Raw genomic sequence first — 13,172 nt, forward strand, 5'->3', positions numbered from 1 at the left:
GAAGAAAAAAAGTAATAAAAGATATCCAAACTGAAAAAATAAAATGGCTGTTATCTGCAGATATCACAAAATCCTAAAGTCAACCAAAAATTGTAAGATTTAATGATGTTGTAATTTTGCAGAATACACAAAAATCGCTACTGATGGATTAGAAGGCTATTGTTAACAGCAATGTCCATTCTACCCAATATACAGACTCAATACAATCTCCTGGGAAAATGCCAATGGTTGACCCCTCTTCCACCGTCCCCTACTCCCACACACAGGTATAGAAAAATCCTGAAATTCGTATGGAATCACAGACAAGCCAGAATAGCCAAAGCAATAATGAGAAAGGAGAATTAAGTGAGATGCATCACTCTTCTTGATTTCTCTCTCTCAAATATAGTTTATGTGTGTGTGTGTGCGCGCGCACACATACATTAGTAAAAGGTATTGGGACAACTGAACACATAAGACAATAAATGAATTGTCATCTTGCACTACATAACTCAAAATGGACCGGAGATTTATATATATAACCTGAAACTATAAAATAAACAGTACATTTCTATGACATCTGCACTTCTATGTTCATTGCTGCATTGTTCACAATAGCCAAAATTTGGAAAAAACCCAAGTGCCTGAGAACAGATGACTGATTAAAGAAACTTTGATATATCTACACACACAATGGAATATTATACAGCTGTTAGAAAAGATGAATTCATGAAATTTACATACAAGGGGTTCTACAAGGAAAGTAGCATGCTAAGTGAAATGAACAAGAAAGAGAGGGACAGACACAGAAAGACTGCACTCATCTGGGGAACATAAAGTAACAGAATGGGAGTTGAACACCCAAGAATAGTTGAGATAAGTACCAGGAAGTCTGCTCCAGGGCTTGGAAGTCCGCAGCACATGCTGAGGGAAAAGGCAGCTCAGACAGAGAAGGGATCACCAAGTCAAAGATGTTTGGAGGACTCGCTCGGGATGCGAGATGCGTGCTGAAAGTAGACTATAGACCGAACACAATGGTCACTCAATACCTCTTTTGCAAACTACAAGACCCTGAAGGAAAGAGTGAGCAAAAGGGAATGTCCTGCCACAGAGGGGTGGGGTGTGGGGGTGGAGGGCTACTAGGATCATTGGTGGTAGAGAATGGGCACTGGTGGAGGGATGGGTACTCGATCATTGTATAACTCAAACCCAAGCACAAAAGTTTGTAAGTCTACAACTGTACATCATAGTGTTTCACTCGAAGTAAAGGCCCTCCTGTTGATCATCGATTTGCTCGAGCGGGACCAGTAATGTCTCCATTGGAGACTTTTGTTGTTACTGTGTCTGGCATATCGAATACGTCATGGGGAGCTTGCCAGGCTCTGCCGTGCGGGCGAGATACTCTCGGTAGCTTGCCGGGCTCTCCGAGAGGGGCGGAGGATCAAACTTGGGTCGGCCATGTTGGCTGCGTGCAAGACAAACGCCCTACCGCTGATACTGGTCTTAACAGAATTAAAAAATATTTGACACTAAGAGTAAAGGCAATAAAAGGAAAAACAAACAAAAGAACATTACACAAAAGTGCCTGCATGACAATGAAAACCAGTAACAAAATGCAAACAGGTATATACAAAGATATTCAGGATCATCAATCTGAAGGGAAAAACAAATCAGAACTATGGATGAGCTATTATCTAATACTCGTTTAAGTAAGGTCATCAAAAATACACAACTGGCAAGGATGTGGAGAAAGGAAACCCTAATGCACTGCTAGTGGGAAAGGACCAAAGCAGACACTATTGAAGAGAGTACGGAAGTTCATGATCTAACAATCCCACTTCTGGATATATAGCCAAAAGAAATGAAAACAGAACACTGAAAGGGTATCTTATATATGCCCGTGTTTAGCACATTATTATTCTCTACAGCCAAGATATGTCAACAACTTAAATGTTCATCAATAGATTAACAAATTAAGAAGAGATTGAGAGTGTGTGTATGTGTGTGCGCACACGCGTAGAACATTATAGAAATTGTTGCCATCTGTGACAATATGAATGAACTCGAGGGCACTGTCTAAATTAAAAAAGGCAGAGAAAGACATATACTGCATGGTATCACTAAAATGTGGAACCAGAAAAAAACGTGCAGAGAAACAGTTTTCAGGGGCTGGGGGAACTAAGGACGGAGAGGCCGACAAAAAGGTACACATTTCTAGTTATAAAATGATTAAGCTGAGGATCAATATGTAGCATCACATTCACTAACAAACACGGCACTGTATAATTAAAATTTGTTTAGAGGGAGTTGAAGGGAGTGTAGAGTGAGTAGGGAGCATACCTTGTATGAAGGTGACCTGGGTTTGATCCCAACACCATGTACTGTGTCTCCTGAGCCTCCTCAGGAGCAATCCTTGAGGGCAGAGACAGAATATGACTCCTCCCAGATCAAAACAAAACAAAATCTGTTTACTGTAGAACTCAGTAAGATTGACAACAAAATCTTAGCAAACTAAATTCAAGAATATATTAAAAAGATTACATATCACAATAAAGTGGGATGCATTTCCAGGCATACAGGAATAGTTCAATATATGCAAACCAAATAATATAATACAATTAAAAGATAAAGCTCATATGAGTTTATCAATGAAGAAAGTCTTTAATAAGATTAGGCATACATTTATGATAAGTAAAAACCTTTAAAAGACCTGGAACAACAGTACAGCAGGTAGGGTGCTTGCACTGCACAGGGCTGACCCAGGTTTGATGCCTGGCACCCCAAATGGTCCATTGAGCCCAACAAGAGTGATCTCTGAGCATAGAGCCAAGAGTAAGCCCTGAGCACCACTGGGTATGGAAAGCAAAACAACAACAGCCCTCGAACCACACACAAAACCCCCTCAACAAAATAGAAATACAAGGAACATACCTCAAGATAGAAATGACCATATACAAAAAACCCACAGCCAGAATCATACTCAACTCAGAATCAATTACGAAAGCCTTCTCTGAGTTCAGGCACAAGGAAAGGATGCCTGCTTATCCCACTATTAGCACAGTTTTTAAAGTCCTTGATATAATAATAAAGCAACAGAAAGAAATCAAAGGTTATACTGGAAAAGAAGCTAATACTTAGCATTTACAGATGACATATTATGTGTCTCTCTGTATGTACAGAAACACAAACATACGCATACCCTAAACTAAAAACCTCAGAAATATTAAATACAGTAAAGTGGCAGGCCACAACAAAAATCTGCTGCATTTTTATAAGCAAAGAATGGACTGCAAAAGTAAGAAATAAAAAGACCAGTTCATTTAAAATTGTGTTAAAAACATTAAGTATCTAGGAATCAACATTAAGATGTATTAGACTATACAACAAAAAGTGTTAGTCTCTAAAGATGTAGATGAAAGCGGGAATGTCAATGTTATTTCATGTTTGGAGATTGGAAGTAATAACCTTGTCAAAATGATCCTTTGGGCAGCAGGGGTAGGCAATCACACCCTGGTTGTGTTCCAGACTCTAGGGTCACATTTCATGAGCTTGGGGGCCTCCCGAGCTGCAGCAGGACTATTAGCAACACGTCAGGCATGCAACCTAACCCAAATACTAAATCTCTGGCCCTCACATGTGATTTTTTAAATTAAAGAAAAAAATATTTTTTAATTAAACCACTGTGAGATACACAGTTAAAGTTGTTCATGATTGGTTTTTGGTCATATACTGTTCCAATACCCATCCCTTTACCAGCATACATTTCCCATCACTATTACAGATCAACGTTAAGGCCAAAAGAAAAAAAAATCCATTCTGCAAAAAATATTTTAAATGTTTCTTTTTATGAAAACAGGATAAGAACTTCTGACCACTGGAATTGTATAATAATAAACCTTCAATCCTAAATCACTAACTTTGTGAAGTGGCTATGGCAGCAGTCAGAAACTAATACACATCATCTTTTTGGTTTGGGATCTGTAATCTGCACTTCTCTGATTTAGCTGTATTCATTTCACAATGCACCGGGATCTAGAAAATATTTTCAAAGAAAAAATAATTGTAAATTCCCACTCAAAAGTCATTTTAAACAGGCAAAGAGCATTATTACAGAGCTCAATACTTAATAAGGTTACAAATAGCATTCTCAAACTACAAGTAGTTTAGTAAATTAAGACAATCTTCCTGTAGAGGAGTAAGTCTTAAAATATGCTGACTTTTTCATTCTGGTAAATTATCCTGGTAAATTTCTAAGGAAATAAGGACAAATATTTTGTACGGTGATTTTCAGCAACTTCATCAATAAAAGCTGAAAAAAAGGTCAAACAGGCAATTAGGTTGTCCATGTATCCAAGTTATAGAATATTATGTAGTCATTTAAAAAAATTATGCTTAGCAATGAGCTGAAGAGATAGTATAGAGGTTAAGGCAGTTAGTTGCCTTGCATCCAACTGACCCCATTACTAATTCTTGGCACCACATAGGATCCTGAGTACTGCCAGGGGTCGCTCCTGAGCACTGAGCAAGGAACATCTTGTGGTCACTGCTAGGGGCTCCCATCTCCCCAGAGTTATGCTAAGGGAGACTAATGACGTGCTAAGATACCGAAGATACAAATTTAAGTGAAAAGGTATGCCATTTTTCTTTAAATAAATATTTTCCAAATTTTCAGTAACATGCATACTCAGAATCCATGTTAACAAAAAAGCAATTGAAGATGCTTAAAGGAAAATCTATATTATACTTTAAACTGAATTATGAGGTCATGAGTCAATTAGTTGAGGCTGTTTTCCAAAGTGCAGACTTCAGATATTATATAAGTAATTATAATGACAACACTGTTATGTTATTAGATAATTTCTACCTATCAAATATATTAATGTGAATTTGGTCCAAATGTTTAAGAGTACACAAAAACTGTGACCTAAAATAATGAAAAGATAAGTCTCATTTCCAGTGAAGCCTCTGATCTTGCCCACCCCAAAACTCCACTTTAGCCATACCTGGTGTTCTTGGAAAACATCAAGCACACCCCCACCTTATGATCTTTGCCTGGAGATATTCTTCTATATAGCTACATGGCTATTCCCTCACTTCCCTTCACACCAATTCAAATGTTACCCACTCAATAAAGTCTACATGTACTTATTTAATAACTTCTTTCTCTATAACATTTATCATTTACTAACATACTAAGGTAAAGGTAAAGGTAAAGGCCCTCCCGTTGATCGTCGATTTGCTCGAGCGGGCCCAGTAACGTCTCCATTGGAGACTTTGTTGTTACTGTGTCTGGCATATCGAATACTCTCGGTAGCTTGCCGGGCTATGATACTAATGTTTTTCCCACTAGAAAGTAATTCCAAATAAAAAATAATTTCGGTGGTGATTTCCTTGTTATCGCTAACTTAAGTTGGACAAAACAGGTGTTCAATAAGTATTTGTTGTATACTATATATGAATATATTAATATGTCAAAACATAGTAAGAAGCTATAGCTGATCCACTTTAAACTGGACAATTTTCTGTGCATAAATAATCAAGCAAAATAATGGCATATAAAGTTCTTAAAAGAAAATCTGCCTATTTAATCATTTATTTTGTATGTGTATCAGTTTGTGCTTACCAAAAACTCAGAGCTGACTTGCTAAAAAGAGAAAAAGTCCAAGTGTGGATGGGAAGAGACAAATGAGAAGCAACAAGGGACCGGGGTCAAAGGAGGTGTTAAGGAAAGACAGAGCTAAATATCCAAAACATAGAGTAACAACACTGAAATCCTGAGACCTAAACTTAGTCACTGAACTTGAAATGATACCTGTCAAGATGGCAGGCTGGGGATAATGGGGTGGGGGAGAGAAACTGGGAATAGCGGTGTAGGGAACTTGGAATCGGTGGCGGGATCATTGCTAGAACATTGTCATGTCTAAAGTCCAAACACAAATAACTGTCAATCACGGTACTTTAAAAAAAACTTTTAAATGTTCCATTTTATTTTGTTAACACTACCAATACATAATAAATAAATGAATAATAAATAATGAGGGGAGCAAATCAAATTATTTGTAACTAGGTGAAACATATTCAAATGATGAATATGACTCCATACTAGTCTATATCATTAAGGAAAACTTCAAAAATTACATTTGGTTTGTTAATATACAATAATACAAACATGGAACAGTTGTAATTGAGAAAGCCAAATCTTGCTAGGATTTGGTAATACCCCCCTTCATATTCAGTATAAATATAAAATGACATGGGGGGGGGGCTGGAGAAATAGCACAGGTGCTCCCCTTTGCATGCAACTGACCAAGGTTTGATCCCAGGCACTGCATATGATCCCTTAAGCATCTCCAAGCGTGATTAATCCCTGAGCAGAGCCAAGTGTAAGCCCCCAAACAAAACCCCCTTTGTATTGGTGTTCAGCTGGCAAAGGCCTGCTGCTCAGTACGATTATCTCTTTAAGAATGGGAAAGTTAAGTTAAATATAGAAGTTTGACTTATTTTTCCGAATCAGTATGCAGGTGAAGGTGAATATCTGAACTGATGGATCCAATCAGAACTCCTATTCTTGTGGTTTTATAAGCAACCAGACTATCCCTATTTATTTTTAAAGAATTGCTCTACTACTTATAAACATTTAATTTGATGTTTGAAGTCGAAAACCTCACGACAGCGTCTCTGTAACTCCTAATTAAAACAAGTCTCATAGAATGCAAGGGAAAAGCCTCCCCCAAATGTTGTTTAGCGAATACCTCTGAATGACGTTCTACACTTCCAGTGTCTGATCCAGAGTGCTGCTCATTTACATCATCCTCAACGTCTGACCCTGAATCCCGTTCATCCTGTACTGGGGTAGCGCCACCATCATCTGCTCAAAAATAAAACAAAGACCCACTTAAGGTGTAGGATGGAGGATATCTACAGCTGAAATGAACATAATCAATCAAGAATAATGTAAGAGCAAATGTTACCACTCGTGAAGTATAATGATGTTAATGTTGTGAATTAAGAACACAGTATATTTCTAAAATAAATACCAACATTTACAACATGTATTGTGACATGTCATAGCAAAAATACATCATCAAAGGAATGTGCAGAGTAAGATACTTAAGGACCCAGTCAACAATCTATAAATAAAAAAGTGCTCTTTAACTATCTCAACTCTGTTAAAAACTGAGCCTAATCTCTCCACAGCACTCACCACCCACTAGTTTACCACAATTTACAAGTTTTGCATCGGTCTTCCTTCATCTAAAAGAAAATGCCTAATAAACAGAGATTTTGGCTCACTGCTGAAGTCAGCCTAGAGTATCGCCTACTACATGATGTACGGGCAGTAATGTTCATGAATAACGAGCACGAGAAATTCCAGTCTAGGAGTATGGTTAAAGCACATACCATTGCAAAATTGCAAAAAGATGAGTTGCTTCCTACCTTTAACCAATCCTTGAAAAATATAAAGGGTGTATGCAAGGATAGAGGAAGAACTAACTGGCCAGATATTCAAGTTAATAAAACAAAAACAACCTCCAAAACAAAACAATGAAACAACAGTCAACTACAGGGAAACCAAAAGGATGTATGTGAATGAAATCACTATCACACTAATGAACTACTGAGCTTAGGAGTGAATAATATTTAGCCGCAAATTAAGAGTGATTTTTTCTGAAGTGTAACATTTAAGCTACTATACTAAGGAGCACAGCTCCGAGGAAGCTGAACTGCTACCTTGAGCGCCACAGAAAAATCAATCATTGCAGAATGCCTGAAAAAATGACACGATAGCATAAATGAGGTAAAACGGAAGAAAATACAAAAGGATTTAAAAAATTGGAGAACGGCTATTTTTCCCTTGTCTTGCAGCCCTTAGCCTATGCAGCCACGCCATCGTCTGTAACTGGTGTTAGAGAGTATCTGGCAACACGACAGGAAACACTTCAGGCACACTAGCTTGGGCAGCTTAAGTGCATACTTAGAAGAGCATTTGCAAGTCTCCTCGGAGCTGTCATAGCGTAAAGAAATGGGAGTGAGCTCAGAAGGGAAGGTGACTCTTGGACAGCTCTCTAAGCGCCTGGCTGGAGAATACCCCGTGGAACGAGAACACAAGGGAAATCAAAGTCAACGAAATGTAGGTCCAGGGTCTCCTTCTGTCCAAACTCCGGTACGGAGTTGGGGAGGGAGGGAGGAAGCGGGAGAGGAGGGGTGTCCCAGAAAGAACTTTCTGAACTGGAAAAGAAGACCACGTTTCAAGGAGGAGAAAGAAGGTAAGTCTCCAAGAAAGGAAAAGGCACAAAATAACCCCCGAAGTGCCAGAAGGGTACGTTCAATAGCGTCCACAACTCAAACAGGGGTGGCGTGGGGTGGGGCCGGGTCACACCCCAGTCAAGGCTCAAATCACCCCTAGCAAGGAACGTCAACGTCTAGGTAAAGGTCCTGCAGCACGGCGCCCCCTTCCTCCCATAACCGATCTCAAAAGATTTTCAAAGGAAACCTTTAATTCAACTCCTGAAAAGGGGCAAAAAAGGAAAGAAAAAAAAATCCCGCATTCACAGGGAGAGACCCTCCCTAGAGCATTACACACACACACACACACACACACACACACACCCCACGCACGTCCAAGTTGCTGCATGTCCAAGCTGCTTCCCGGTTTGAGCAGAAACCTCTGCGGACGGCAGAAGACGTCTTTCTTGCCAGAATTCCGCCCCCCGCCACGAGCCCCCACTCCAAGGTTCTATCTTCGGGGGGGGGGGGCTGAATCTGGTTTTTACAGTCACTTGAGGGTCTAAGCTTAGTGCCCCCAAGCCCCAGCGGCCCAGTCCCGGAGGTGGCGGTGCAGGTGCAGGTGGAGGTGGGGGGCTCCCTCCCCTCTCCTCTCCTCCCCCGCCGGGGTGCCAGGCCAGCCCGGCCGCAACCCGCGCCCCGCCCCGCAGCCCGGGCCCTCGGAGCCGGCCCCACCTGACTGGTCGCCGCAGTAGTATTCCGAGTCCATGGCAGGCGGGATCAGTGCGGGGAGTGTCCGCAGCCCGCGCCGCCCCCAACACCTCCTTCCCGGAGATGGGACTCCGGACGGCCGGCGCGGCGCGGCGCGGCCCGGCACTCAGAGGTTCCCGCTCGGCTCGGGGTCGGGGGTGGGGTGGGTGTGGGAGGGGGCTGGAGGCTGCGGACAAAGAGGTCCAGCAGCGACGGCACCTGCGAGTCCCTCGTCCTCAAAGCCGCTGCGGGAGAGGCAGTCCCCGGCCGGCGGCGGGCAGGCGTGCAGATCGGCGCTCGACTTCCCAGAAGCACCTCTGGGGCCAAGATGGCGTCTGCCCACGGCCCTCAAAGCGCGCTAACGCGCAGGCGCCGTCCTCAGTCACTTGGCCAATAGGAAGGCCGAATGGGCAGAGCGCAGTGCATGATGGGAGAGGAGGCTGCTGGGAAAGCGGCGTGGGAGCGCCGGTCTCCGTTACGGTCGTCCCGCCGAGGAGGCCCTGGTGCGGTTGCCGTCGCAGCGCCGACAGGGTGACTGCTTGGTTTTGTGGCTCGCCTTAGTTGCGTGATGCCCGAGTTACTCTTCCGGAAAGTGAAGGCCTGCTAGAATTGCTTTTTTTAATTTGATTTTTTAAAAATTTATTTACGTGCCCGATGACCCTCGGTTCCCGGCATGCAGCGAGGGGCTTGATTCCCGCCCTGGGCACCGGGGAGGAAGTGGCGCGTCGCTCTCTGGGACTTGTAGGACGGCGCCGGGAGCGCGGCGATGTCTGTGGCGTGATCCAGAGACCGTCCTTTCGAGGCGTATTCTTTTTTTTTTTTTTTTTTTATAAATAGCGACGCGGTTGCCATCTCAGCGAGCCATTCGTTCAACAGCGAGAGGTGCAGAGTTTCGCCTCCAGAAAAGCCCCCGAGTGAAACTTTGAGGAGCGTGACGTTATTTCCCTGAGATCTAAGCTGCGGGTGAAGAGAAGTGGACCAGAAACAACCCCATCTATTAAGAGTTCTCAGAAAGGCTCTCAGGAAAGAGCCACTTTTCTTCAGATGAGTCACGCAAAATGCACCTTTCCGTTTTTTTGGTTTTTTGTTTTTGTTTTTGGCTTGACTCCCGTAAGACTAGCACATGCTGTTTATCGGTGACAAAGGTTTTGGGCTGCGTGGGAGGTTCTCAGAGGACCACGTGCGGTTGTCAGGGCCCAGTCAGGGTGGGCAGCAGGCAAGGAAACACCTTAATCCGAGTAAGGAAATGTTGATTCAGTAGATTGCTACAATGTATGTGGAACTGGAGGGTATCTTTTGAGTGAAATTCCCAGAGAGAAAGGCAAGCGCCAGTTGATGCCACTCTTGGGGGGGGGGGGGGGGGCGGAGAGGGGGGCGGGCATGAGGAAACAAAACAAGGAAATAGATAATACCAGTTGACAACAAATTTTTGGTACTGGAATACAAACTGAGAACTCCAGATTTGGGGTGGGGGGAGGCTGTATGTAGTGGGGGTGGAGTAGGTAGACTGGATATGATACAGGGGCGTGAGTGGGAAATCTTGGACACTTCCATCTTGGTAAAATGAGCTAACTGTGTACACCCAGACCATAAGTGTCAATGTTATTGTAAATACATTACCTCAATTATAAAAATTATAAACATTTATATGTATTCAGGAAGTTAACAGCTTTGTTAGTCAGGACAAACCTTTCAAATAACAAAGAATTTGGTTAAAGCAATGTGCTTGCCAGTACAATTACAGTTCCAGAAGAGTTCCCAAAGCTTCCTCCTTCTGACTGCCCCTCAGGACCCCTAACCGAGAAACATTGGAGCAGCACAGACAACCTTTCTGGGCAGTGTTTTAAAGATTTTTATCTCCTTAATAGCCAGGTCCACTCTAACCCTTACACAGTTGATGCTATTTTATGGAAAGACTCCCAGAGGAGAGTCAATTTTTCCCACCAAGGTTATGAAAGACAGAGAAGAAATAGTTGGCTCTATCGCAGAATAGAACTCTTTCCCTTGTCTGATAATTTGGAGGCATTGAGTTCTCTATGTGAACTCATTATTATTTTTATAATTTATTTATTTATTGAATCACTGTGGGAAAAGTTACAGAGCTTTCAGGTTTAGGTCTCAGTCATGTAAATATCAAACACGTTTCCCTTTACCAATACTTATTTTTTACCATGAACCCCAATAGAACCCCACCTCCCACCCCTCCCAATTCCTGTGGTGAACTCATTATTTAACCAGCTTTTTGAGATATTGTAATGGCCGAACATGTCAGGGAGCAAGCTGAGTAACAACTAGGCACTGGTAAATCTGCATACAGGGCACACAAGAGTCCTGGGTTTGGGATCTGCTTTGGATTTATTGGCCTTGGTGAGTTACTATTATCTCTTCTATGAGTACCATCCTTCTATGAAAGTCAGTGTCACTGTCACTGTCCTCCCATTGTTCATCGATTTGCTCGAGCAGGCCCAGTAACGGTCTCCATTGTTGTTACTGTGTTTGGCGGCTCCATTGTTGTTACTGTGTTTGGCATATCAAATACATGAGGGGGGGACTTCCCAGGTTTTGCCGTGCGGGGGAGATAGACAGTCTCTCTCAACACTCTCCGTAGCTTGCCGGGCTCTCCCGGCTCAGCCAGGTGGGCCTCGCGCAAGGCAAACACCCTATCGCTGTGCTATTGCTCACATACCCTCTAAATCAGTTGAGGGATTGAGTCCTTTGGCCCTTGATTCAGTCAGAAGTCTTCAAGTCTCACCTTTATTGTGCTTGAGCCACTAGGGGGCTCTACCAGGGAAGAAACAAGTGTTAAGTGGGCTTTTGGGTTGTGTTTATGTTCTCATACATGTCAGTCTCTCAGCTTACTAGGATACGGTTAAGATATGTTCCACTAAGTTGTTTGGAGTGCTGAAAATGGCAACTCACTTGAAAGCTGATTAATAGTAGATAATGAATCATTAGACAAGAGTAAGGTGGCACAGCACATAGCCATTAATACAATTGAAGTGGATTTTTAATTTTCACACAGAAGGATGTCCAGGTCACCTTGTTATTATAAAGAAAATGCAGTAATAGAATATAATAAATTGGTATGATTTTTAAAAAGTTAATAACAAGACAAGAAAAATCTAAACTAAGAATTTGTTATTAAAGGGCCTGTCAACTCTAAATTTCTGATACTTCCTAGTGGTCCCCTGAGCATCCCAGGGTCACTCCTGAATACAGATCTAGAAATTGCCCCTGAACATCAGCAGTGTAGCCCATCCCCCCACATTCCAAAATAACTCATTATTGAATATGGAGGGAAGAGTACCTTTCATCAATTAACAATTCAACTTTGGGAAAAGGCAAGACTTGTTAAAGAATAGAGCACAAATATTTATTATAGACAAGTAATTCTAAACATAATAAAATTCGCATAGATATGAACCAGTATGCCACAGAAAAGTCAAAATATAAATAGCAAATTTCAAGAAGAATATTTAATTTCTTCTGTAATTCAAGGGCTGAACTCTAATGAGACTCCCAAGAAATCAGTCAGACCAACTCAACAGAACAAAAATGATAAGAAGATATGCCATTCACAGAAAAAAAATTTTTATTAGTGAAACACCATAAGGTACAGTTGTAGACTTATAAATTTTTGTGCTTGGGTTTCAGTTATACAATGATCGAGTACCTATCCCTCCACCAGTGCTCATTCTCCACCACCAATGATCCCAGTATCCCTCCCACCACCACCCCATCCCCCTCCCATCCCACCCTGCCTCTCTCTTGTTGTGGTTTGCAATAGAGGTATTGAGTGGCAATCATGTTCGGTCTATAGTTACTTTCAGCATGCATCTCCCATCCTGAGCAGATCCTCCCAACACCCTTTACTTGGTGTTCCCTTCTCTATCTGAGATGCCTTTTCCCCCAACATGTGCTGCTGGTCTCCAAGCCATGGAGCAAATCTCCTGGTACTTGTGTAAACTGTTATTGGGTGTTAGTATTCTGTTCTGTTTACTTTATATTCCACAGATGAATGCAATATTTCTATGTCTGTCCCTCTCTCAGAAAAGAAATTATTAATGGTTCCATGGCACCTGAAAAGATATTCACTATAAAATAAAAGATGAACAGATTGAAATCTCACTGAAATAGGACTTACATTACTCAGATTGTAAAATTCTAGTAACTTTCTTGTTGAGGTCATGGCAGAAATTGTTGCCCTTGTAAGGTGC

General features: G+C 41.9%; 1 protein-coding gene across 4 annotated transcripts in view; it reads right to left on the minus strand.

Moving 5' to 3' along the window:
- The window catches only part of IWS1 (interacts with SUPT6H, CTD assembly factor 1), a 35,939-nt gene extending 26,864 nt beyond the window's left edge, over positions 1 to 9,075 (minus strand). For all 4 annotated transcript variants that reach the window (XM_056110394.1, XM_056110392.1, XM_056110393.1 and 1 more), the window contains exons 1-2: positions 8,941 to 9,075; positions 6,732 to 6,847 (exon numbers count right to left, since the gene is read on the minus strand). In XM_056110394.1, coding sequence (XP_055966369.1) covers positions 6,732 to 6,847; positions 8,941 to 8,974 — 150 coding nt within the window. In that variant the 5' untranslated portion in view covers positions 8,975 to 9,075. The remainder of the gene's footprint in view (positions 1 to 6,731; positions 6,848 to 8,940) is intronic.
- Between the last annotated feature and the right edge of the window lie 4,097 nt (positions 9,076 to 13,172).

Source organism: Sorex fumeus, unplaced genomic scaffold (assembly GCF_029834395.1).
Source record: "Sorex fumeus unplaced genomic scaffold, SorFum_2.1 ptg000009l, whole genome shotgun sequence".
Classification (NCBI taxonomy): domain Eukaryota; kingdom Metazoa; phylum Chordata; class Mammalia; order Eulipotyphla; family Soricidae; genus Sorex; species Sorex fumeus.